Raw genomic sequence first — 23,862 nt, forward strand, 5'->3', positions numbered from 1 at the left:
ATTTAGAGTGTTCAACCAGCCTATCATGCATGTTTTTGGAATGTGGGAGGAACTGGAGTACCAAGAGAAAACCCACGCAATCCAGGGGAGGACATGGAAACTCCACAAAGTGAGGATCCACCTAGGATTGAACAAACGACCCTAGAACTGTGAGGCCCACACGCTAACCACTGGGTCGCCAGGCTGTGCTGGTAGTCACTAAACAAAATAAAACTGATTTACATTGGAGAACTGGCAAAACCAGAAAACTTTGGTTTTCTGAGTTTCTGACCATAGATCAGTGATGGAATTCCACTCAGTACACATTATGTCATAAATATATAGTTTAATATGAAATATAAATAATGCAAGATGAACTAAGTGCTCGTGTTGATTTTATTTGTATAGTAAAGTAAAAATAGATAAAACTAGTGGGACAACTGGCCGGCAACTCACGTTAGCATAATTTATATAACAATTTAACCCTTTTAAGGGCAAAAGATTATTTCAACTTTACTATAAACTATTTAAAAATGACCTGGCATCTACATACAATGCACATGGACATCCTACTTTTGGTCATGTAGGCCAAAATAAAACATTTGATATACAAGTGTGGCATACATGACCAACAATAGGATGTCTACATATATGAACCCCAGGTATCAATTATAATTATATCACAGTTTATTTATCATCAGTATTCATCATAATGGTATTAAAATATTACAATTATAAAGGAACAATATTTGAATGAAAATGAAATTAATTCAATTAAAATGAATAAAACTGAAACAGTTTGGTTTTGGCCCACAATAACATTCCCACTTTATTTATTGTAATTTCAACAACACACACCAGGGAGTGCTTTGGACTCAACCGCTAAGCGTGATTGATTAGGGGACAGATTAATAGGTCTCAAGGCTTTTGTTGCGGTTTTTTTTGAGGGATTGGAAAAGTGGCGTGTGTGTTTCATTGAAATTGAACTTTTTTTTTAAGCGTACATTCAGGTTATTTAAGAAAAGATGTGCAATTATGAAAATAACCATTTCTGATTCATGTAGAACCGTAAGTAGTCTACTTGTTTGGAGAGGGAGAAATTAAAATTATGAACATTACAAAAAGTCTCTAAGCTACTTGTATTCCCATTTTAATATCTGTAAGTAAGTAAGTGTGCATTTTTGGCAGGGAATTGGGTTCAAGGTGCAAGTGTTTGCTCATTTCGATGAAAAGCCTTTAGAGGAAATAATTAGTTTGAAAAAGTGCTCTAACTACTTTAATGAGACACTTTCACAATGCCCTGAGGCCCAGGAATGCACTAAGAGTGGTCTCTCACAGGGGAGCGCTTTCATGCCAAGTTACAATGTAGACTGTGTGTTACCTGCTTGTGCCCTCCTGGCTGTAGAAAACAGAGTAGGTTAGCTCATCTCCATGCGGTTCAGCCGGCGGGCGCCAGGTAAGCTTGATGAAGCGGGTGGAAACCAGCGAAGCCACGACATCACGGGGGGCGGAGGGAGTGGGTCCCGCTGGACCAGCTACACCCCCGGAGCCTGGTGTTACATGGTCAGTAGTGTTAGGAGTCAGTGAGGGGGGAAGGAGTGGGGGCAGGGCAACGTCTTGGGGAGGGGAAGAGGAAGAAGTAGGGTCGAGGGAGTAGGGTGAGGGGATATAGGGGAAACAGAGGCAGCATGGGGGGTGAAAATGGGTGAAGTATCGCCCAGAAAAAGGAGAGCGGAAAAGGTGGTGAAATGGAAATGACAGTGAAACGAAAGAAAGAAAGAAAGGAAACAAAAACAGAAGAAAAAACAAAATAACAACAACGTAACAAAAAAGACGTCTGATATCACAAGGAAACAGAAATAAAACAGTTCTACTACACTTACACAATACAGGGGGATACTACACATGCAGAACTACACTGCTTTCTAAAACACAACAGTGTTGCACATGACACTTACACAATATTTTTCATGAAATACTTGTCATTTAGGACCAATTTAATTGGCTTCGTCAACCAACAGAGGTTCTAAACTTTGACACTACTAACTAAACTAAATCCAAAATAAAACTAAAGTATGAGCTTCTTTAGACATGGCAGATATTGTTTTCAAACATTTTCCTATTTTATTCCACGACCTGGCTTCAGAAATGTTTGACTAGGGGTTTGGAAGGAAGGGTGGGAAGAAAGAACAATGGGTGGCACGACGTGCCGAAATCTGCTTTCCATTTGCCTGGTGAGTGGAACTCATATGGAAAGAAATGTCAGGACATTTCCATTTGCGTGCAGGTCAGGGGAAGTGATGGGGGCAGCATATAAACATAGCAAAGTAGCACGTCAAGTGCGGCTTGTATTCTTGGTAGCCTGAATCTGTTCAAATAGAAGCTCCTGCTAGCTTACTGCGGTGTCATTCTGTTTGGGCACAACCACTAATTTGGCTTGCAATTGTTTGTTTATATTTTGAATGTCAATTTGGATTTGTTGAAAAGATATGCTGCTGCTTTCCTGTCAGAGTAACAAATGTTTATCTAGACACGAGCACATATAGTGACTAAACATCTGTAGCAGTACATCTACTGTATGAAAAATTATCTTAAATAACTGTAAAGTAACATCAATGTTACAACAATGTTCTTCACTACTTAAACATATGGACAGCAATAATAAGTACACTGCTACTTACAGCGTCAAAACTAATTAGTCTAGTATCTTTGGCAGAGGCACGGTGAAAAAGTGCTTAGCATAATTTGCCTCACGGTTCTGATATCGAAGGGCTTGAACCCGGGTGGTTTCCGACCTTCCTTTGTGGAGTTTCTGTGCTCTTCCTGTGGGTTTTCTCTGGGTACTCCAGTTTCCTACCACATCCCCAAAACAGGCTGGTAGGCTCTCTAAAGCCCACCAGTATTTCATTCAATTGAATGGATCGTTTGTCTCATTGGGCCTTGTGAATGGCTGGCAACCAATTCAGTGTGTCCTCCGCTAAGCCAACTATAGGCACCAGGCGAGGGACACTGAATCGGTGGCCAGCCAATCGCAGGGCACCAGGAGGTGGACAGCCATTCACACTCTTACGTAGGGGAAACTTAGAGTGTTCAATCAGCCTGTTTTTGGGCTGTGGGAGAAAGCCGACGTATCCGGAGAAAACCCAAGCAAGCCCAGGGAGAACATACAAACTCCATACAGTGAGGACCAACCTTGGATCGAACACACATGCACTAACCATTCGGCCACAGGGCCGCAGACTGAACATTAAGATTAAAACAAATAAAAATACTACGAATAGTAACTACATGTATTGTCTACTCCAAGCTTATTCAGCTTGTTGTATACCTCCGACTAAGCAAAGCTTTGTACCAAAATCTGAGTCATTTGAGGTGATCCAAATCTTCTGATAGATACAGAGATGTTTTGATAATGAGAGAAAATGAGTTATAATATTGTAATAGCGTCTGTTTCGAAGTTTTTGATTGTTTTATATACTAAGTATTTGTACCAACCACCACATGAGAACACATCGGGGCCTGGCATCAGAACTAAAATGAGTTTGACACCTACAAAAGAGCATTGAGGCCCCGTTCTTTGCGATAACGTGAAAATGCATGATCAAAATACGTGCCATTGTCATTTCCCCTATCTCTCGTCCAAAAAAAGCAAGCGGTTGAGCAAAGTATCGTTAATAGACTGAGACACTAATGACTTTTTCATCTTACGTCATCTGCAAAAAAATGACATGCAGCTGCACAACTACTGTTTCTCTGTCCAATCAGTCTTGTACATACAGGCCTGAGGTTGTTACAGTAAGGAGATGTCAGCCATCGATCACTATTGCCAGGCTCTATTCATAGCTGATTAATTGTATCATTAGTCATTGTACTGGATGTAATGAATAGCTGGCATTAAGACTTTAACGAGGGAGGTTACTTCATATCTGAATAATATATCTGGGCCACCAGCACATAATACAGCTGGGTAAAGTCATGCTAAGTGAAGTATTTGTCTTAATAATGGAGTGAAGAAAAAACTGAGAAAAACGTGGACCAATCAGAAGGGAAACACAATGGCCATCAGAGACATATAGAAGTAGTAGCACTCGGGAGACAAAGTCACAGCTTCTGAACGCAGAGCTCTTTGTTTGGCCTTCTTAACCTGCAGCCCCCCGCCGCTGCACTAAGATATTTGCCAAGTGTGCAAGAGACACCTACATTGACCAGAGTAAAGAGATGGCCATAAAAGATAAAGAAAGCTACCGGTGGCATCAGTTTAAGCTTTGTGTAACTTTGACTTTTAACTGTGCTGCTAACTTCACTCGATGGCTTCCAGAAATTTCCACAGGGGTCTTATAGATAGGGCAAGTGATGAAAATTTTATGGAGCCCATGACAGACAGTTGCCTTAGAAAATAGAATTATGTATTTGTGGCAATGAAGTGGCCAGCTGGGATCAAGTTGATGCTTCTTTCAGAGAGCCCAAATGCCTAGCAGTGTCCTTGGGTGCACCTTTTAACATTGCGCCAAGTATTTCATCAAATGGTTCGCACAGATAAGAGTCAGGCTCAGAATAAAATACGGCATTCATATCTGCCAGAAACACACATGGGACTGGGACTTCTGATAGACCAATAAGGGCAAAGATAGCAGACCATGCAAGTTCACCGGGAAAAAGTTTATTTAACTATGGTGTCGGGATTTATAATTATCTTTAAAAATTGTTTCTATGTTGCGCGATCGCATAGGTTGATCCCACACAGATTTATTAAGGAGAAAAAAAGAAAGTTTTTCAGAGAACTGAAATCCTGACTAAAATATAATGTCCTCAACTGCAAATGGAAACTGGAAAAAGTCAACAACACAGCAAGAAAACAAGGAATTTTAAATAAGATATCCACCTATCAACCTCGCGGAGGGTTATTATTATTAATATTTATTTTTACAATACTGTGCTCTCCATACTTTTTTGATTTGCCTTACATAGATAAACCTATTCATGCATGTTTTTTTTGTATTTACTCACAAACTCAACTATTACATCTTGGTGCCAAGGAAAAATGTTAAGGTGAGGACACAAGCTTCCTTTAGACTGAATCTGGCAAATTTTTACAAATCTTGAATCAGTCTATATCCCTGCAAACAGTGAGGGATCATTAACCTCATAAGACCCAAACTGTAGCAAGGCATGCATTTTTATTTTCTCTTTGATATTTAGGCTAATTCGGACCTGATGAGTGTAAAAACTAAGAATTATCTTTCTACATGATGTAGTTTCTGAGAAAAATTAAGTGGACGCCAGGCCCTTGTAGTCCAAAATTTAACATTGTAGTCTTTGACAACCAAAAATGTGATGTCCCCACATGTGGACGCCAGGTCATAGGACGTTTAACCTAAACCTTTTAGGGAGTAAACCTTGAATACAATTTTCTTCTAAAAAATCAAATTTCCTTGGTTTGGTGTGGGTCATAAATACAATGTTTGCTAAGTGAAACGTCATGTGTTGAGAATCAATTAAACTGTAATCTGATAAATCAACACATGGGATGAGGTGACGTATGTTCTCCTATAACTATAGTATTTTTCCATAGAAGCAATTAAAAGACCTGTCCCTATGAAATCTACAAGCTACATATTATTAGAATTTTCTTTTTCAAATTGAAATACACAGAAGGAGTGAAATAAAAGCAGGATGTCAGATAAATTCACATTAGACTATACATGGAATTATTTGAGGGAAGTATGGTTCCTATAAAAACTGGACACTAATATGAATTTAGAATTCCATTTTGTAGCAACAGAGTGGAAAAAAACGTCTAATATAAAAACATAACCAGTGTGCATTGACAATCATTGTATGTGTTAATGTATAAATACAGCATATATCAATGTACACAGTCATGGTCCATGGACTACAAGTGAGTGAGGATGACGTTTGCCCACAAAGGTAAGGATGACTGACAAATACATGCCCTCTAGAAACTTCACGCTGGCTGTCATTGTAAATAAAGATATAGAGATATGGTAAACAATGTAAACGCCGCAGGCTGCCTGGTAGAGGAAGGCAAAGTCCCTTGAGTTCCCTTTCAAGCCCACCAAAACAGCCAATGATGCGGTACATCTCCAGAGCTTCTCTCTCAAGAGGCTTGGAAATATACACATCTCTGATCTCAATTGTCTTAAAGCCTTACTATCTTGGAGCTACACAAGTATAGTATTTTTTTGATCAGCTAGCTTGTGTTTCGATTTGGAAATTCTATGTTAGGTAGTTATTATTGAATCAATATTATTGTAATGTCACACCATACAAAAATATGTATAATTTCTTATGTGACGCTTGTGCCCATTGTGTTTGTGTGAAAACTATGTTCACAAATTGGGATTTCACTGAATACATCGTGAAAGAAAAAATGAGAAAATCCATTATATTGCATGGACGCTCACCAATATCTAGATATTGGTAAAGAGGGGTAGTTCCAATTTAAAAAAATATATCTTATGTAGGGATGTGCTGGTACTGACATTTTGACTTCCGTCCGATCCAATTGGATTTGGTTTATGGGCTTTTTCAGAGGAGCCTTGTCATCATGCAAATTAAACGCTTCATTTTATTGCTCATTTTGTTTTTATACGATTGTGTGGTATTCCTGACAAAAAAAACTTTGCACGAAATAAATTACTCTTATTCTCCTTTGAGACACCTACAAAAACAATCTTAAATGCCAAGTTAACACACTGTTTTTACAACTTGTTCAAGAAAAACAACTCCAGTGTCTTTCAAGGCTCCCACTCAACATCACGTTGACATATCAATTTTTTGTCGCCTAGTGTAAACTAAGTGTTAATTCTAAAGTTTGTTTTCGGCCAAATAGAAAACTGCCAGGCTGCTATTACCATTTTACCACTGTAAGTATTAAAAACAGTGTTGGTTGCCTGAACACACTGCCTTAGATTTTAAGGAAGTCGGTGTACTGGCTGTCGCTGTTACACGTCGTGGTCAGCAACGTTGATTTATGTAACTTCCTGTTATATTTTGGTAAACAACCGAGTGTCTACACCTGTGTCTAATTAGCCTTATATAAACCCATGTTTAAGTGTCCTTTGCCATTATGTCATTTTATGTTGGAAGCTGAGCCACAACGATCACCTTTGATTCCTGTTTTTGAGTATTTTGCCCTGTCCATGTTTTTGGAATTAGCAGTTTTGTATTGCATATTTGAGTTGACCTGTGAGCACATGCAGGTCAATAAACCTTTGTTCTTGACCTGCCTCTGATCTTGCCTCATGCATTAGAGTACAGCTCTGTGTTCAACCCGTTGCACTGCCCCCATTCCATGGCATAAATACGACATCGTATTCTCGTGGGGTTTCAGCGTCATTCGAATGGAGATTGCAATAGGGTGGGATATGTATTCGTTCGAATGCAAACCCGATGGGACGTTTACCGTTGATTCGGTCTGTGTTAACGAGACCTAAACTTCACCCTCTTTTATCTGTTAAAATCCAAGGGCAATTACATGTACAGTATACAGCAAGTGTGTATGAGCAATACTGAATGGACTGAAAAGGTCTAAAATAATTGTTTGTATCAGTAGGTGCAACTGCGGCAGCAGAAAGAGACTGGGTGGAAAAACAGGTACGTACTAAGCTGACTTGCGCCAATATTATCTATAATCTTTATAAAGCGTGATTTATGGATGTGTGAGTGTGTGTATGTTAAGATTCTCTCGCTACGTTTGTCCAAACCATGCAACGTAGAGAGTTTAATTTTTTTTATGGTGGCCAAAAACGGCGGTCGGATCCTAATAGACGAGTGATTGAATTTCTTCACCTTCTCTAAGTGTGTAAACTCAACTTTTATTTGTTACAGCTGAAAGCAGAGTAGATGTATGATCTGTTGTTTTTACATGATGTGCCCTAAACGTGGCTGATTGGTCCGCCAGCGAGTTTCTAGGTGCTCCCCTTTTATTTGTTAAACAACCATTTTTCAAAAGAGATTTTTTTTAATAGCGCAACAACTGTCTTTTGGGACTAAACAAGAAGGTGGGATTGGCGAAGCCGGGCCCCCCTGCTTGTAGCTATTATATCGGGCGACCTTAAAAGAGGCAATCATACTCCACCACCAGAACTGCCCTTTGTAAAATTATTCCCTATTCTACTTTTAGCTTGTGAAAACTGGGAGGTACAATGGAGAGAAAGGGTGGGTGCTAACAGGAAACATAAAAGCTATAGTGGCGCCGCCCGCAGGGGTCATCCGCCTGGCATTAAGGGAAGGGAGGGAAAGGAAAGTAGTGAGCTACTTTAATTACTGTGCCCAGGGGACCAAGTATATCCAAAAATGTCAGGTTGGCATCCTGGACGGCTGACTGCATGTAGAAGCATAGTGTTACATAGTAATAAGGGAAAGCGTTGAAAGGAGTGTAAAACAAAAACATAGGTCGCAACCAGGCGTGAGTTGCCAGGCATAAACTGGTGTTTATAACATGAGTGACCTTCAAAAACAACACAGACGTAGGTACCCCAAGGCAATCTGAGTGGTGTTTACTCTTATTCCAAGGCAAAATAACAGCAAAATTGGCACCCATAACATTTCGGTTAGCACTTAGCTGACAGGCCGTTTATGAATAAAGCAAAGCTCTTCGCTACGCTTGAATTAACACAACACATTGAAAAGTTCACCGTGAAAGCGGCCGCTCTCAATGCACAAATATACACTCAGCGTCGTGGCATCTGTGAAAGACAGCCACAACACAGCCTTTAGTCTGCAAAAGCAATAATTTGGAAGCAGTTGATTTAGCCTGGAAGCTCTATGATCAACATACTCAACGTGTCCGCATAAAACAGATTGTATTTATGTTTGGAGTGAATTTTCTGTAACAGGTTAATCTTCAAAAAGTCTTTCAAAAGTACACATTAAATGAATATAAACTACAAAGTATTCTATTAATTTTATGATCAAACTTCAACTTTGCAACGGTTATTGATTGGACTAGATGCAGCTGCATTTACAAGACAGTTTGCCACAGCAGTTACACCATTTAGCCTCTGCAAAGTGTTCACCGTGGCCTCATCTTTTGTACGCTTACGGTCTTTCGAGTGAGAGTGCTCATTATCGATTGACCTTTGGAGCTCGCCAATTCAAGAATGAATGACAGTAGGCACAAACAGAAGGACCACAAAGGTAGATTACCATCTTCTGTCTTAAACAGTAAACTCACTGTTTTAAACATAATTGCCCCAATTGTGCCTCAGTTCATTGGCTGCCATTGATGGATATAGATGTTTAATCTATTTTAACTTGTGAGGGTGAAAGTGAATGATCAGAGCAATTGGGTATATACCACCATCAATGGCAGTGAATTACTTTAGTAATTTACAGTCCGCCATAGAATGAATGCCTTCCTACCTTTGACGTTTGGGACCGTATGTGAGTATATTTGTGTTTCCCAGGGCAGCTTGACATTTTCTAACACTTGAATATTGCTGCCTGTGTTGGAGTTACACGTTTGATGGCGTCTGACTGGTGTGCGTTGTGCCGACATGTTCGCACATTCGCAGAGCTACGTGTTTGCCTCCTGCTGGCCTGGCAGTGACCTTGTTGGCAGATGATGGAGTGCACAGTATTCCTGAAGGATGCCTGAGGTTTTATTCAGTGCTAGTCAAACAGGAGTAAAGTATCTTTGAGGAGGTCATTATCAAGTCTTGATTTGAACAGGGAATAGTGGAGTGATCCTCCATCTATCTCTGGTACGATTGCCCTTTAAAACTTGGTTTTGTTTGTCAAATCAGTGGAGCTTTGGTGATCAGTTTCATGTTGCATAAACTGACAATATATCACCCCCTCCTTTTTAGCAGTATTTTACAATGACCAAACAAGACTGCACTAGGTCTTGGCATTCAATTTGCAAGTGGGCAGTTATAACACAAATTGTGAAATCATTTAGTATTTGCTTCCCTGCTATAGTATAGAGTAATACTCAAATGTTATAGTGTATGTGTTAATTGCTAGTGTAATATATATCCCAAAAATGCATGATTTGCAACATGGCATTAAAACTTAAGAGCAAAACATGGGTAAACAGTGCAATGCTGCGTTCAATTTCGTACTCTCTATGAAATTCATTTCTTTGGGCAACCTCAATGGTGAAAAACATGATTTATTTCCTCACGACGAAGAAATTGACACCTGGTAGAATTTCAGGCACAAACACTCAAGGGACGGAAAAGTTTGTAGACTACCGTAGGACACTGCCCAAATGTGATGTAATAAAAAAAAACCTTTATTAGCAGAGCCGATGAAACCTTTTCCCATCATTTTCAGAAAGTATTGGGCTGAGAAAAGGGTTAACCAATCATATGATTTTTGAACTTTCACAATTTCTATCTACTCTGGACTAAGGATGGAATAAACTGAGTCCCTGGAAATCAATTTAGCTTCAATGAAAACTTTCAGCACTTTTACATTTACACGTTGTCCTGAGCTAGCGACGGAGTTCAATTCCTTCAACTGTGCCATGGGATAAGTCAACCATCAATTTATACTAATGTGGTGGTCGTTTGGAAATGCAGAAAGCATTCACATGAAAAAAGCATTTTCGGGCCATAAATTAAAAAAAAATACAAAATGTAACAGTTACCTCCCGTCAGTGTCCATTTGGCATTTGGGTTTCCACTTATTTACTTACATCTGCTTGCAACTAGTTCAGGCAAAATGTTCATGCGGAAAGTCAGGCTGACACCCTAATCTCGGTTTTATTTTAGATACCATGAATATTGCAAAGTCACTAGTGCTTCAAAGTTGTATGGACCATATCTAGTGCTGAAATGTTAAAAGGCAACAAAAGGGTCCAAAAACACATATTTCTTCATCACATACTGAGCCTGTACAGCTGACAACTGACCTATGGCTGTTTCACAAACCAGCTGATGAGGACAATCAGTCTAACCTCAAAGAATGGTAACTGGCAGAGTAAAGACACAAAGATAATGATCACTAATAAATATTAGCCAGGCTTCTACCTCAGGGTGTTCAGATCCATCCCTCTTGAAATCCCTATCAAATAACAATTCCACTGTACGGCTCAGTTTGCTTCCAATATGATAATAAATACAAATGTAATGACTTCTGATAAGGCTTCGGCTTGTACCGCAGGTGGTGTAACCCAAGTAATAACAGTTGCATGAGCTACAGTATGGGAAATACTAGTAGTGCAGCAGTGTATATCTCAGTAGACATTTCTAGCTGTGCTGTTTCTTTGTAATTTGCAATCAAGAATCTTGTTTTCATCATAATATCCAGCAGTGTGTAAATGGTGATTTTTTTTGTTTGTTTTCTTTTGAGTGTTTATTACAATGCTTTTTGGAAAATGAAAGACAATTGACTAACAACTAGTACTCAAAAGATGGTTCTCACAGCGAGCAATACAAGGCGGGAAAGCTTTTTAGGACCAATTACAATGGAAACCCAAACTGAAAATAAAAATATGGACAGTATCCTACTGTCTCTGTTACCGTTGTGAGGATAAGCGGCTCTTACTGTTTGGTATAATCGGCTCTGTCCTCTTGCTGGCCAACAGGGCATTTTCTGAAGCATACAGTACTTGTGGTTTCTTATTTTCTTGTCCCACTTCTGCGCTTTGCAGACAATTGTTTTCATGATATGCCTTTTTCTGCAATCTTATCACTGATCGGCTCCTCCATTCAGTTTTCTTTGGATTATTATTATTTTTGTTGGGGGATTCTAAGTGGCCTTGTGGCTTAGATGTAATCAACTCGCAAATAATGTTGAATTTATGTCTTACCATGTTTCCACTAACAATTAAAGGTAATGACACAAGAACATGTTAAAACTTTTTCCAGAAGTGTTTTTGTGATCCACAGGCTCTGGTTTCCCAGTATGAGAATAAAAAAACAAAGCATAATTTTGCCACATACAGCAATCTATGGTATGCCTTAGCTCGAAAGACGCTATCACCATAACAGCACAGGCCCTCGAGTATGTTTTGATATTTCCTTTTCCGCAATTTCAGTGGTTTCATTTATCTATCACGACCCATCATTGTGGCGCAAATGTACACGGGCCAAATATGTCAAATCTAAAAATAATAAAAAAATGCTTCTAACTTTAAAACATGGCAGAGCTGTCCATTACTTAATGGTGTGTATAAAAAAAACTATTATTTTACAATCTAAGGTAAACGATAAAATGGAGCCCTAGCAGGCATAATAATTTAGTTAAATGACATGACTAATCATTTTTTGATAATCATCCATCTCAGTGAATTTAATTTGCCTTGAACATGAGTGAGTGTCTGTGGCTTGATGCGTACCGTGATCCAAGATGATGAGTTGGGCGCTGGATTGAATATTTCCTGCATCATTTTCTGCCAGACACTGGTAGAAACCTTCATCAGATTTGACCAGGCCCAAAACCTGTAGATCATGTTCTTTCTGCACAACACAGGAAAATGGACAAACGATGTGAGGAAATTATGTAAACCAACTAAAAAGACAACCGCCCAAAATACCAATAAAATGAAATGCCAATGTTAGAAACATTTTTTAGAGCAAGATAAACTTTTTAGTGTCAAACACAAGCATAAAATTCTGCCTTCCAGCTCAAAATGATGCAAATTTAATCTGCATTAATCCAATTTTCATGGCAAAGATGATATTTTTTCAACGATGAGTTGCCAAATAAATTTTCTAGGCACTGATGACGCAATAAAAACATTACTGCGGTGTAAATTTGTGTTAAGTCTCGCCAAAAAGAAAAATGGATCTTACAATAATTTTGAAGTAGTCACTTGGAATAACAGCGTCGCCATTCTTCACCCATTTCACAGTGGGAGCTGGGGCACCGGTGACTTCACACTCAAACACGATGTCCATGGACTCGTGGGCATAAATGTTGGCTGGTCTCTTGACATATTGGGGAGGAACTGTGAAGGATAGACAAAAACAATGCTTAGATTATGTTATGTCAGATTATGTGAAATTTAATAGGCGATTATCAGTTCTCATCAGGATGATATGCTATGATTTCTGGCAGGAAATGAACCAAACCCAATAATGTCATGCTGCTTCTTCATATGCCAAATTTGATTTGAACGCATAGCAGATGAAAGAACTGTCTAATATAAAATTCCACTATGCACCTGTGGCTTTTGCAGCCAGAAATGAACACTAATATCTCTGCTGTAAATGATCACTCAATAGAACAGATACACACCAGCAACCTTAATTTTAGTGTTGTGTGTCTGTATAGAACAAGCTGAGGTGAGCACTTGCATATATAACTCAGGTTTCTGGTAATGAGGAACAGAAAAGTTTTTTGATCTTCTGCAACCAAGCACCTCATCAATCTGTCAAGGAACAAGGTCAGAAGGAGCACGTTCTCTGTAAATAATTGGACTGCATTGTACATTGTGTATGTGAGGAGAAACCATAAGACTGACTGGCGCATGGACTGATAAGGCAGCAGCCTCACTGACCGCTTTCTGGACGAATGCTGATGCTTCTCCTTCTGCCTGTTCTAGGATAGCTATTAATGTCTAATTAGTTTTAATCTTGACAATTTGATATTCTTGGGAGTGCATGCATAAAGATAATGTCTGGCTTTGTTAATCACAGCAGCAGGTTGTGAGGTCAAGTCCCCCTCACCCTGTTGACACTGCTAACAGGTAATAAGAGCAACAATGAAAGCAAACATGGTTAGAGAAAGGAATCATACTGTTGTATACATATTTCTTTGTGTTTTTTTAACTATACACAGAACTGTCAAATAGCACAAATCTTCTGTAGTTTACTAGACCTTTTTTTAACCAAGCTAATAAATACACATTTTGCTACTATGAAAACTAAAATGAAAGCAATGCTTTTTTTCAGCAATTTACATGAAAAAAAATTATGGAATTTGAAGTGAACAGTAACTGGAGTCTGAGGCGGTGTGTCAATGTGTCAGGAGTGGCCTGTTTTGTCCCTCCTGACGTGCCGTCAGGGAAGCAGCTGCAGTCAATCTGCTGATTGCTTCCTGGCTTTATTATTTAAGGAGCAATGAGTGTGAGCACCATTGCCGGATCGTCTGATTTGTTTGTGCGTGCGCGTAGCATGCTGCCGTTCTGTTCCAGCCCATTGTGGATTTGTAGACCTTTGTTTATTCATTAAAGAATGAAGTTTGAAGTGATCTGGCTCGAGTCACTCTCGTCTCCTGCGCTTGGGTCCCCCATACCCTCCCGATCGCGCTGCGACGACGCAGCGACGCAGCGTGATCGTAACACAATGTAAGGAGTCAGAGATTGATATGTCATTGAAGTGTATTTCAAGAACAACAAACAACAACAAAATCATCCGGCTTTTCGGCAATATTAACCTTCCCCCCCTAGAACACTAGAACCCATGATAGTTCTGTAGGTGAATTAAGGTAAAACACACTATACAAAGTTTTCGTTTTTGGCTCATCATTTTAACTTACCATGATGATTAATTTCAAAACACAAGGATTTTTCATTTTGCACATTGTCAAAACATTCAATTATTTTGAAAGTTAAGTAGTGTTCTCACTTCCATTTCAACGACATATGCATTCTCATCAATTGTTTCCAGCAGTGCTGTTTGCGTTTTTTTTTTATTCTTAGCAAGAAGTCACTATTGAAAAAAGAAAAAAATATCTGAAAAGCATTCGAAAATCTGATAAGATTGTGCTTCATTTTTTATTTTTTATTTTTTTTACATGTCGCTGATAAATGTCACTAAGAAGTGTCACAAAATCAGAAAATTCTCTCTACGCACTACGAAATATGATTTTTGCCTCAAGTCTAAGTCAAGTTATAAAAATTAGTTTGGAAAGATTGGATTTTGTTTTTAAAAGCTAACTAATGCACTTAGTGCAAAAGCTTCAGCAAATGCAGTGTGTAGTGGGAAGTGAGGTCGTTGTTGGAGGCAAAGCCATCTGTGAAAATGAATAATATTTTAAATTGCCTTTGGAAGCTGATACCACCATTTCTCTGCCTGTAAACCTGTTTATATGTGGAGTATTTTCTGTCCCGTATTTGCATAACACATTTGTCTGTGCCATTTGCGAGGATACTTGTTTAAGGATGAAAACACATTTCCTGCATTCTTGCCACCAAAATCCGTGAAACCACAATATTTACATATGTTTTAAGTCTGTTTTGTGTACACATGAACCCTGTGGTGAAATTTGCCTGTGCCCCAATCTAATGGTAGCTTTCTTTATCTTTCTTCATCTGCATTTCTACACTTTCTCATATTTTCCTTTCACGTAATCTTCCTCTAACTCCTTGTCTATCAATTCCCTCATCCTGATGAACAGTTCTGTTCTTGCCCTAACCATGCTTCTTTAATTATGGCTAAAATGTTCTATCTAGGTTTGATTGAACCACAAAACATTTTTTTCCAATGTCTCCACAACTCATTGGCTACCATTGAAGGCAGAAGGCATCTAATTGATTTTGAAAAGGAGGGTTGGCAGCAATCGAATAGATGTCTATTGTCATCAGTCACACAGAAACATGATCATTCAGAGCAAGATAAAAAAAATGTTTTATGAATATTGCTGTTAATGGCAATCACTGAATTAATATAGAAAATTTTGCAAAATAAACCTAGATCTGAAATTGTTTTTCTTGCAAAAGTCAAATCCATTGATGTGGATACATATCGATTTGCTTATTAGCATTTTGAAATTCAACAAAGTGCATTATTTCAATATCCTGTATAATCAAAAAGTGGTTTACGTCAAAAAGGTCTATAATTAATAATATTTCAGCACCAACCTGTCAAACACATCAATATTGCTTAGCATTTTTATTGCTTTAGGCGAAATGGAACTGATAGTGTTAAACGTGTACATATTATTGTTTTAAATCGATCGAAAGCCCTTGTTTATAAAATTGACGGGAGACAATAAACTCTACTATTTAAACAAAGAGCCAACAAACTCTGCAGACCATGGCGTGACGAAAACAATGTAAGGATAATGTCCATCTTAAAGTCATTTTGAAATTTGAAAACCAAAGTGTGACTTGCAAAAAGTGATGATATAAATCTCATTTGAATGTTACACATAATAAAATGCTATCAAATGGCGCCTTCTGTAAGTGGCACAGCTCGAAATGACAAGAAAATCATTCGACCCTCCTCTTAAAAATAGATGACTCCCTTAAAAAAAAAGAAAAAAAGGAGTGGTGTTTTTTTGTTTTGTTCTGAGCCTGAGGAGCGAGTCGATATTTGAATTAGTAGTCCCCAGTAGTCTTTGTAGGCTTTGCTGCTGTTAATGAAGACATGCAGCAGATATGTTAGCCCTACTGGAGGGCAAACAGATATACTATATTGTTGTTCCTGCTGCGACAGCCGTCCTAAATGAATCCCTATAAATATTTGATTGTATTTATTGTTCAGAGTTCTATGTGATGTCTGCTTATTGCTTTGTTATTACATTATTTATTGGTGGATTTTGACTTCTGGCTAAGGGATGATAAAAGAGACGCCTGAGTCCATGGAAAGGGATACACGCTACAGGGCTCAAACCATTTCATTGAAGTAATTTCAGTTAAAATAAAACATTGTAAACACAAACTAAAGCGACAGTATGTCAATGGCAAATGGCCAAAGTCGTATTAGAATTAACGAGAAGGATCATCAAATGAAGTGCATTAGTAGTTTCCTATCACACAAAGGACTCTGAAAAGTCCGACTGTAAACATACTATCGCGTTGATGAAAAGCTAAATCCTAGTAACAACATCGGTGAAGCCAATAAGCGAAAGCAAATTAGAAGACTTTTGTAAATGAGGACGGGGGGAACAAAGAGTCAAGTGATTTTCTTCGAAGGTCACAAAAAGGTTCTGCTTGAGCTGTTCAAAATTAAAGCATATATTTAGGGATTTTGTGAGGTTTTCAGAAAATCCTTTGATCTCTGAAATATATCTGAATACACAAAAGGTTATTCATTACGTATAATAAATGGGTTGTTGCATTCATTTGGTGGCCAACATGTCACGTATGTAATAAAAATTAAAAATAGTTAAATAGGTTAAAAATTGTTTTAATGCACAATATCTATATTTTAGGAATATTTTCAAAAATATGCTGCGGATTACCCAGGAAACAAAAAATGAAAAACAGTAGAATTTATGATGCAAATTATACAATTTAATTATTGATGACAAGATTTTAATACTTCATTATGATCATTTATGAAATGCAAAAACAACTTGTTGAAATTGTTTCAGTTAGAAACAATCAAAACAATGTATGTTGATTTTTACTAATTTGTTCCAAAAGCATAATATACGCAAAATATTTTTTGTTAAAAATAAATCCTATAATAAAATAATAAGAAATGCCAGTTTCCATCTCGGTTTAAACAGGCCATTTCACAGGGGTGTTTTTGATATAACCATTCGATTATTTTTCCTCTATGTGAAAATGGAAATGTTTTAATATCTCCCAAGGGATAATATCAATATAAAATATTATAATAAAAATTAATTGCAAGAATAAAAAAAATACAAAATAAGGTCAATAGTCATTAAATGTATTTGGTTCCCAAACAAATGGGGAATACATATCTTTCAATGTGCAAAGGTAAGGGAAAAGATTGACTTTAAAAAGAAAAAGTTGAAATTGCTACATCCAGCAATTTAGTCATACCACTGCATTCACCTCTTTAGCAGTTAAAACGCATGCTCAATACAGTCCAAAACAGTTGACTATATTCCATGTAGCACTTGAACATACCCCCATACACACATGCAATGACACCGCTAATTTGCCACTCTTTCAATCACCTTCACAACTAACAAGCATGGATTGAGAATTAGAGATGGAAACGAGATCAAAAGTATGACCCCATTTCTCGAAATGTGATGCAGATTATGCGTGTTGCAACATCAGTGGTGCAAGGTACAAGGCCAGCGGGGTTAAAACATCTAATCTGAGGAAACAGTGAAATAAGCCTAGCATTTTGTCCCAAGCAGAAAGTACCCCAAAAGCCCCGACCTTATAAACATTTTGAACGTAAAATAGATCCCACCATCCAAAGTGAAAATCTCTTTAATTTCCCTGTACCAATTTGTTTGGAGGGCTTTGTATCTTTTACCTTAAAAAGAATACATGGATGGAGGGAGAAAAATATCCTTCCCTCTGGGAAAAAAAAACAGTCTAATTTAATTGTGTGGAAGCACTCAATGCACTTGAGTCCATTTAAAGGCCCTATCAGGCAATGTTTTGATGGAACTGCAACCCTCTATCTTAGTTTTACTATTAATCTTTGTTTGTCATCCTGTAGCTTTCTATCTGAACATTCTCGATCAACATACAGTAGAGTTTGTCTGTTTGGTTGTTTTGCACACAATTGTTCTTCATATAAAGGTCAGTGGAGTTGTTAGAGAGTAACACATTAAAAAATAAAAATAAAATAACTATTATACCTCAATGTAGAGAGCAATTTAAACCACATTCTCCAGCATTTTATTTGTTACATATTTGGTGGTGTGATTAAGTAGCTGCCTGCGTATATCAACTCAAATGGTCAGTCAATGTTCACGTTCTCATTGTAAACATTCATTTATGATTATAGCAAAAACTGCATAGTTTACTGACTGCAATATTACTTTTTTCTTTTAAGTTCCCCATTCCTCCATCAAATTTTAATGTTCAGTTTCATTTAGCTTCACCTTGCCATAATAAAAGAGCTGTTCATGTGCAAGTTTTTCTTCCTTCCATTTTCTATACCTTTTGACATTTTCTAGTGTTTTTAAATGAACTACCCATTGCTGTCAAATATGTGGAAAATGTGAAAATGTACAAAACCAACGATTTGCGCACACATTTCAACATTGTTTCACTGGAAAGGTTGGATAATAGAAAAAAACAAAACAATAGAGCGAATGTTTCACAGCTCATCAAAACAAAAGTGTTCGCTCTCTGCAACTCTACCACATTGAAAGTGACAAATACCCCGGTGAGTTTTAGATATTACTTTATCTGTAAAGAATGGCACACAGTACTCCAAACAAGTCAGTCAGGTGATGACAATCATACAAAGACACCTCCCTGCTGGTGGTGGTGATAACACCCACTGAGGATATGGAAACATGTGTGGGGTGTGTACTTTTACTTAGGATTTGTTTGGTTTTCATCACTCAGTGGAATGTTTATATGACTCTCTCTGAAAATAATCATCAGAAACAGTGCTCCACCTATCTAAATTTAAAGATTCATTGAACGCGAGAACATATTGTTTTACACGAAAAGGGAAGGACTAAAAAAAACCTCCTTAAATAAACGCTACATTTGCGTTTAAAATTAAGGCATCATTGAATACCTGAAGTAAATACTGTTAAGTAAATATCTGAGAAAAAAAGAAAGTTTAATTTGTCTTGCCTATGACTCAAAGTGACACAAATATGATGGTGACACTGCTCACGATATGAATTTCTCAGATGTATTTACAATCCAATTGGGGTTAAGGCTTTTAACGTCTTCATAACCAAAGTCTTCCAACCATTTCTTTGCAGACCTTACAATTGATGGAAAGCAAATGTGTAGTAAAAAGAAAAACAAAGAGATGTTTTGGCAATGTTGGGCAAACATACAGTATAGTTTGTCTTTTTGGTAAGGGGTAGTAACACGAAGAATTTGAACCCAAGGGTCTAGTATTTTTTTTGTTATTTTAGCAAAAGGGAAACACTGCTGCTGCTTCATGTGATCTTAGTTGTCAGCCCATAGGGAAGTCAACGATTTCCTCTATGAATAGTAGACTCAATAAACATTGGTAAAAAGATCACATGGCGTTAATTCCATGATAACAGTAGGATATATTAAATGAGGGACAAAGGCCTTGAGCACCAGATGTGTGAAGACCTACATATTGGTCTAGGAGCTATTTCTGTTCTGCTCATGCAGATATTACACACATTGGGCGGTGTCCCCGACATGCAAGGCCATAATCAAAATCCACTGTCCTCTCTAGCCTCATTAATCATGGTAGCTCTAATAAAGGGTGAGATGTCACGGCAAAATCAGTGCAAATTTGGCTAGTGCAAGTAATAGTTGGATGGGAGTAGATACAGATTAGCCTCTTCACAATACATGAACACAAACTCAAATAATCTGTCACGCTGGCTAAATGATTCCTAACCACACTATACAGCAATTTGTATAGGAAATTAGTATGTAGTATAGCAAACGTGTCTGTTTCCATTAGCACTATTAAATTTTGGATGCCATAGACCACATGTGTCAAAGTGGCGGCCCGGGGGCCAAATCTGGACCGCCGCATCATTTTGTGTGGCCCAGGAAAGTAAATCATGAGTGCTGACTTTCTGTTTCAGGATCAAATTAAAATGAAGAGTATAGATGTATATTAAATCTCCTGATTTTCCCCTTTTTAAATCAATAATTGTAATTTTTTATTCAATTTTTTCAGTGTTTTTAGTTCAAAAATCATTTTGTAAAATCTAAAATATATATATATATAAAAAGCTAAAATAAACATTGTTTTAGATCTATAAAAAACTGAATATTCAGGGGTTTTAATCCAGTTCTTTTAATCCATTTATATAAAAAAAAATCTAAATATTATATCTTAAATGGTGCGGCCCACGTGAAATCAAGTTGACGTTAAAGCGGCCCGCAAACCAACCCGAGTCTGACACCCTTGCCATAGACTATGGTTTGAAAGTTATTTTAAAGGAACAAAAATGTTATTCCAGTCGCCAAAGTGACTTCAATTCATCAGGCCTCCATCAAGTCAGATTCCATTTGCTAGCAAAAACTATAAATGTGTTTTCTTGAACTGCGTCAGGTAAATAATAGGTATCTAATTCCAAATATATAAAATAAAAATGCCACCAAGTCAGCATATGAAAAATAATTTCTGTGAATTTTATTTACAAGAGCAGCTATTTCTTGAGGGAATCGATTGATTTTGCAAGAGTGCATACGCTGGCTGTTGAGCGAGCAGATCAATGTCACAATGTTGTTTTGTCATTAATTTGGTCTGAGAGAGAGAGAGAGAAAAGCAATTTACTCCTTGTCTCTACAGCAGTTAAACACAACTGTTTTAACTTAACATAACAGGTAATGCCTTTCAAATATATTGGAGATCAATCTCCACACGCCTGTAACACTGGAGATGGGTCACGGGTCAGGTATTAGACACGAGGGATTCTGAGGAATTGAAGCGGCAGATCAGTAGGCTCAAAGGCAGCAAAGTCAGATGTCCTACTGCTACCTGTTTCAATTTTCCATTACTGTCTCCTTTAATCGCAGTGTCTGACAGGAAATGATGAAAGGGTGTTGAAGAGGAGAGGAAAAGGATTTGTGAGAAAAGGGATGAATTCCTAGCAGCATGTGGCTTTGTGTGAAATGGGATGACATTGGGGGAAGAGCCTCAGGGTATCTCCCAATGTATAATTGTTGCTTCTCACCAAACTGTTGACTTGGTTCAGATTGAAAGGCGTAAAAAAATGCCCAAACTCATTGCCCGCTTCCAACATCAAAAGGAGCTGTTGCTCAGATTATATTTTGAATTAATTTCCTACATGAAAATGAACATGCTTACACTTAAAGGAATTTTGATGTAAATTTTGGTTGATGAGTTCAATAAGTCCAACTCAACAATGGCCAACTGAGTGTATTCCTCAATTGTACTTGTGTGAATATATTTTTGTATAGGCGCAAAAAAATGTAGTCACAATAGGGGTGATCCTACTTTTCAGTTTTTCAATTATTGCGGCCATGTCTGGTCTACATCATCCGCGAAATTCGAGGGATTACTCTACATCAGGGGTCGGGAACCTTTTTGACGAAGAGAGCCACAAACAATTCATATTTTCCAATGTTATTCCTTGTGAGCCATACTACAAATTTAAAAGTCAAAATACATACATGTAAACGAGTGCCTTTTCAATTTTTGTTTTGTAATTTCACCACTTTTAAAGTAAGTGAAAAGTACTAAGTAAAAAGAATATTTTTTAAAAGATTATTTTACTGTTGCTAATCAATGAAAGGATGCATTCCAGAAGAGTCTACTGCAAAAAAAAGATTAAAGCAAAAAAAAATGAAGATTAAAGCAGTTCTAGATGTAATATCTCAGTTCTGTCACCAGCAATTTCCATATTTTAGCTCACAGGTTAGCAAAGAGCCAGATGCACCCATCAAAAGAGCCACATGTGGCTCCCGAGCCATAGGTTCCCTGCCCTTGCTCTACATGATCGCCAAATCAACATGAATGATATCACTACACAGGCACCTCCGCTACTGGACACGCTGACAGTTTGCCGCTCTCAGATAGAACCTGTTTCTATTTCAGGACCTTTGCCCCTCTGCGGCAAAACCTCTCACGCTTTGCCGCACTGCCCGAAATGGACTCGGTCGCTCACTGCCGTTGGGAAAGCCCCCTCCGTCATAAACAAACAGTGGTGTTGTAAAAAGATTTTTACCCTTCTCTTGTGGACCAGCTATTGCAAATATTCTCAAATGCCATTCCTGCCAAAATGTTAAGGCCAGAATATCACCTTGAATTTTCCATTCAAGAATTTACATGCACTGATAAATGCAACAAACTGCGCCCCTTGTATCAATTTTTGAGTATTTGAGATCAGATACATGCTATTAAGTTTTGAAATCAATAGGTACAATGTAGAATGTTTATATGGAGTGCAAACTGGTGTCCATTACAGTAGCTGCAGTTATGTGGTAAGATAGCTGCTAACATTTGACTTGGCATTATCAAGGGTGTCGTAAAAGCCACGTACTTAGATGTGTGATATATTACGTTATAAGTAACAAGCCCAGACATTGTTTCAACAAAGACCCTGAAGAACACTAATCTTTGTTCTGTTCTCCTCGATTTCAAGGCTGAGATGCGAAAGAGCATGAAATCTGTAATAAATTACTTTTTGGAGTAACAACAACATTGTCTCATCTCATTTCCTGAACCGCTTCATCCCCATTAGGGTCGACGGGGGTGCTGGAGCCAATCCCAGCTGTCACCGACACCCTGAATCAGTGGCCAGCCAATCGCAGGGCACAAGGAGACGGAGTAGGGTGATTTGACACTCTAAATTGCCCCTAGGTATGGGTGTGTGTATATGCAATAATCTTCCTGTACATATTGGTTGAAATAAACAATTATTATTTTTTTAAAAGCAGGAAAGAAAAAAATATATAACCAGTAACTACTAATATAAGTGACCAATTTCTTCAGGGAGTACATTAATGCAGTTGTTCTTAACCTGGGTTCGATCGAACCCTAAGGGTTCGGTGAGTTGGTTTCAGGGGTTCGGTGGAGCCTCTGCCGCGGAGGTCAACACACATTGCGACTCATCATGTCTAATCACGATAACATGCCCCGCTTGACCATCAATGGCTTCAGATGATCACGTGACATTGCTTACCCAATCAGTGCTGCGAGGAACTTCTATAGCTTGAAATTAAAAAAATATACATATATTTTATTTTACACTAAAGTAGCGTTCGGTGAATGCGCATATGAAACTGGTGGGGTTCGGCAGCTCCAACAAGGTTAAGACCCACTGGATTAATGTAAAGCACTGTGATTTCTGAAAGTGATATAGTGTGTGTAAGATGTTTTAATTTTTTGAGCACTTAACTCCAACACAGTGCATCATCACCTGAATAGTTTTCCACTACATCAAAATGCTCTGGAGCCTTCAAATATCTGGCATTTAGTAGGTCCTGTGACATTTAGCCTGTTGAGGGTACCTTGCACAGTGAGTTGAGCCTGGGCTTCGATTGTTGCATTGGCGTTGTCAGCAACACAGGTGTAGATGCCAGCGTCATCCTGTTTGAGATTGAATATCTGAAGACTGCCACCTCCAAGCAATTCTCTGCGGCCCTCACTGGAGACA

General features: G+C 38.1%; 2 protein-coding genes across 16 annotated transcripts in view; one reads left to right on the forward strand and one right to left on the reverse strand.

The window, feature by feature from the left end:
• Positions 1-23,862, forward strand: part of rbpms2a (RNA binding protein, mRNA processing factor 2a) — a 168,958-nt gene that overhangs the window by 114,840 nt on the left and 30,256 nt on the right. The window lies entirely within an intron of this gene.
• The window catches only part of neo1a (neogenin 1a), a 188,710-nt gene that overhangs the window by 27,940 nt on the left and 136,908 nt on the right, over positions 1-23,862 (reverse strand). For 9 of the 13 annotated variants that reach the window (XM_077591592.1, XM_077591602.1, XM_077591620.1 and 6 more), the window contains 4 exons: positions 23,717-23,853; positions 12,747-12,901; positions 12,290-12,410; positions 1,361-1,595 (listed from right to left, as the gene is read on the reverse strand). In XM_077591592.1, the coding sequence (XP_077447718.1) occupies positions 1,361-1,595; positions 12,290-12,410; positions 12,747-12,901; positions 23,717-23,853 (648 nt within the window). The remainder of the gene's footprint in view (positions 1-1,360; positions 1,596-12,289; positions 12,411-12,746; positions 12,902-23,716; positions 23,854-23,862) is intronic. The other 4 variants (XM_077591700.1, XM_077591647.1, XM_077591692.1 and 1 more) reach the window with 1 other exon arrangement.

The sequence above is a fragment of the Stigmatopora argus genome, chromosome 2, assembly GCF_051989625.1.
Source record: "Stigmatopora argus isolate UIUO_Sarg chromosome 2, RoL_Sarg_1.0, whole genome shotgun sequence".
NCBI lineage: Eukaryota > Metazoa > Chordata > Actinopteri > Syngnathiformes > Syngnathidae > Stigmatopora > Stigmatopora argus.